Below are 4,349 nucleotides of genomic sequence, written 5' to 3' on the forward strand. Positions count from 1 at the left end.
CAGGGTGCCATGGCGGATCAGGGGACTCAGGAGGCCATGGTGGATCAGGGGACTCAGGAGGCCATGGTGGATCAGGGGACTCAGGAGGCCATGGCGGATCAGGAGACTCAGGAGGCCATGGCAGATCCTCTGTGGCCTTAGCTGGCTCGGCCAAGGGTATATGGCTCCCCCCCAAAATTTTCTTGGGGAAAACTAGGAATCCTGGGGGGCACTCTGGAGGAGCGGGCACTTGAGGGCGCTCTAGACGGGATTCAGGGACTGGAGCCCTCCGTGGGCTATACTCTGGAACTGGAGCCCTCCGTGGGCTATACACGGGAACTGGAGTCCTCCGTGGGCTATACTCGGGAACAGGAGCCCTCCGTGGGCTATACTCGGGAGGGAACAGGAGGGCTATATTCAGGAACAGGAGCCCTCTGTGGGCTATACTCAGGAACAGGAGCCCTCTGTGGGCTATACTCGGGAACAGGAGCCCTCCGTGGGCTATACTCGGGAACTGGAGTCCTCCGTGGGCTATACTCGGGAACGGCACTTCTGGCCGAAACTTGGGAACTGGATCCACTGGAACTAGGAACGGCACTCCTGGCCGTGATGTGGGTACTTATCCCAACTGAAGACAAAGCGGCACTCCTGGTCGCGATGAGGGAACTAGATTGATTAGGAAAGGGATTTAAAATAGGTCCTCCACTCAGGCTACTCACTGCACAATGTCTGGGACTCAGGTCATAGGCTGGAGCCTTCACTGGAGTGAGCTCTGGGGCTAGGCACACTCGGGCGAGGAAGAGGGCCCTGAGCCGTCCATTTCACCTCTTCCTCCTTTTCTGATTACGGGTGAACTGGGCAGCCGGCGGGCTTGTCGTTGCGGTGACCGGTGAGCTTGGGTCAATGGAGACCGGTGGACTTGAGCGAGCCGCGGCCGGCGAGCTTGACTTCGTAGCGGCCGGCAGGCTTGACAACAGCGCGGCCGGCGGGCCTATCTTCGGAGCAGCCGGCGGGCTGGAGTGAGCCGCGGCCGGCGGGCTCGTCTTCAGAGCGGCAAAACGTGCGGCGGCTTCCATGCCGCGGGGGAAAAAACGGGAAAACAAAAACTATTAAAAAAGGTGGAAAACAAACACGGGGGAAAGGACGCTACTTACTTTCAGTTTTTGAGGTCCTGCGTTCTGTCACGGGTCGTGGTGCGGAGTAAGCGCACGGAGAGGAAGTAATCCACGATAGAGTCTTTAATTATCAAAATAAGAACAAAACATTCGGAAACTGAGGGAGACAACAACCATGATATAACTTTAATGCAAGACAAGGGAACTGAGGAAAACACAGGGCTTATAAACACATGGAACGTAATCAGGGAGAACAGAAACAGGTGAGGAATAATCAATCAAAACAGGTGAACAGAATAAACGATGATTAACTAAATGAGAACATGAACTGAACCAAATAGGGGCAAACAGGAACTAAACAGAAACAAACATGTGACAGCATGACATGCAGGTAAACAAATACAATATATATATTTTTTTTTTTATTCTCTGATGTCAGTTAATGGTCACATGACATGCAGGTAAACAAATAAAATATTTTTATATATTGTTTTTATTATTATTCTCTGATGTCAGTTAATATCACATGACATGCAGGTAAGCAAATAAAATATTTGTATTATTATTTATTTTATTTTTAATTTATTATTCTCTGACATCAGTTAATGGTCAAGTCATGCTGGTAAACAGTTTTTTTTATTATTATTTATTATATTATTTATTATTATTATTCTCTGATGTCAGTTAACAGTCAAATGGCATGCAGGTAAACAAATAAAATACTTTTATTATTTATTATATTTTTTATAGCGTTTTATTTTAATTGTTAAATATATTAATTTTAAAAATTAATTGTTTAAGACAATTTTAAAATTATTTTTTTATTTTATTTTACATTTTTGGATTTAATTATCAGCTCACAAACCCCATGCAATTCCCTCACAAAGCATCAGATGCACGGCATTATGAGACCGCTGTGAACTCACACCTTGCAGAGCAGCGAGGGACTCTATGGACAGGACTCTTCGGCCGATGGCAGACAGTTTCCGGCAGATGACTGCGGGCGAGACGTCACCGAGCACAGCCTCCGCCTGAGAGAGAATATCCTGACAAAGAGAGACGATATTATTCACACATATCATTAAACAACAGAGAGAAACCTGCCTCTTTATTAAGTTAAATCACCCTTAAACGGTTCATATTGCACATTTTAATTATCGAATTCTCCACAGAAAGTCGTGGAGGTTCAGAACGAGTCAACTTTGCGGTTTAGTGTCAGTAAATGTTCTTACAGTATGTTTTCATCAAGCTCTTGCCTCAAAAGATCAAGGACAATTTGATGAATCATGATATGTAAAACTTTATGTGATATATGATATGTGAAAAACTTTTCACTACAGTTTGTGAGATATCTGGTATTTATTTATTTATTGTTAATATTTTGAATTAGATTTTTATTTTTATATTTCCTATTTTCACTTTAGTTAAAGTTTCAGTTTTTTGTTGTGTTTTTTTGCCATTTATATATATATATATTTTTTTTACCTTAATCTTATTTCTAGTCACTTTTTTATGTTTTAGCTTTAGTTAACTATAATAACTCTGCTGCAGGGGTTTTTTTAGTTGATGAAAACCTAATGAATTAAATCATGAATCATGTAAAATAAAAAAATACGTCATTTTAAAATAAATAATTATTTTAAAAAATAAAAAAACTTACTAAACAAACATACAATATTTTCTTTGTTTACCTGCATGTCATGCAAACGTGAGCGAACTTGTTGTTAAATTATTATCTTAAGTATTAACTTAAAATATCAGGGTGACAGACACAGTTTGACAGAAGGACACTTCAATTTAATGGACAGATTTGAGAAACATTATGTAAGTGTGAGCGGTCACACTCTCAGATCACGCAGGAGAACATGATCGCCAGGATTTGTTCTCATCAGAATAAGACGTAATATTATTCACATATCATTAAACAAAGATTAAATTTGTCTCTTTATTAAATCAAATCACCATTAAAAAGTTCATATTGTACATTTTAATTATTTAAATCTCTACAGAAAGTCATGGAACTTCAGAACGAGTCTGTTTTCATCAAGCTCTTATCAGGGTTATTATAGTAAACAAACTAAAACCATAAAAAAATGTTGTTACTTGAAATAAAATAGACATTAACGTTTTACTTACTTATTAATTATTTATTATCATGTATTATTTATTATTAAAACTTATTTTTTATTATTTATTATTCTCTGATGTCAGAAAATGGTTGCAATACAGGTAAACTAATAAAATATTTTGTATTATTTATTATTCTCTGATGTCAGTTAATGCTCACGACACGCAGGTAAACAAATAATTTTTTTTATTACCTTTTAAATTCATTTTTATATGTTTTATTATTTATAATTCTCTGATATCAATTGTATTTATTATATTTTTTATAGTGTTTATTGTAAAAAAAAATATCTGACAGCAATGTTATTATAGCTAAACTAAAAACATAAAAAAAAACATTTCGTTACTTGACATAAAATAGACAATAACTGAAATAAAATAAAATATATAAAAAACCTTAAAGGGGGCATAACACACACAGTTTCACCCAATCTCATCTTAATCTTGAGTACCAATAGAGTATTACTGTATCCTTCATATCTCCAAAAAGTCTTTAGTTTTATCATATTTATAAAAGAAAGATACAACTTTACGATTCTCTCCGGAAAAAGCAGAGCTCCTGGAGGCGTCGTGGGCGGAGCTAAAGAGTGACGAGCACTTGGGCACCGAATGCCAAAAAAACAGACATTTAATGCCGTTTCACTTACCGTCTGCAGTTCTGAATCATGACCGGGATCTTTTATAGCTGGGACCGCTCCATCCTTCAGTATCAAACGATGTGCAAATCCAGCATCAAACTGGGCCTTGTTTATAAGACGTTCGTCAACAAACACACTTGTGAAACTCCGTTGCTGCTCCGGAAAAACAAACTGTATCCACCGTTTTACATAATGCTGGGTTCTTCAGGAAGCTGACACGGCCAGGCCCTTCGCACAACCACCGTAGCACACGAAAAGCTGGTCAGATTGCCGAAAGCTGGCCGAACGGTCAATGAAAATCCTCAAAGCCCTGACGGGGCACACCGAAATCTGAGCGTCCGCATCACGCGAGGTCGGTGACTCAGAGGACAGGACAGACAGCGAAACAGTCTGCGCTCTGAAGGGGGTAGATAGTGATTTATGGCGCTTTTCCACTACATGGTACGGCTCGGTACGGTTCACTTTTGGGGGGTTTTCCACTGGGGACAGT

General features: G+C 39.8%; 1 protein-coding gene across 1 annotated transcript in view; it reads right to left on the reverse strand.

Annotated features, from left to right (window-relative positions):
• LOC107663564 (protein very KIND-like) overlaps positions 1-4,349 on the reverse strand; it is a gene marked incomplete at its 3' end in the record, with an annotated part of 60,427 nt that overhangs the window by 40,650 nt on the left and 15,428 nt on the right. The window contains exon 5 of the mRNA XM_016453802.1: positions 2,023-2,140. Coding sequence (XP_016309288.1) covers positions 2,023-2,140 — 118 coding nt within the window. The remainder of the gene's footprint in view (positions 1-2,022; positions 2,141-4,349) is intronic.

The sequence above is a fragment of the Sinocyclocheilus anshuiensis genome, unplaced genomic scaffold, assembly GCF_001515605.1.
Source record: "Sinocyclocheilus anshuiensis isolate Anshui unplaced genomic scaffold, SAMN03320099.WGS_v1.1 scaffold2329, whole genome shotgun sequence".
Lineage (NCBI taxonomy): Eukaryota > Metazoa > Chordata > Actinopteri > Cypriniformes > Cyprinidae > Sinocyclocheilus > Sinocyclocheilus anshuiensis.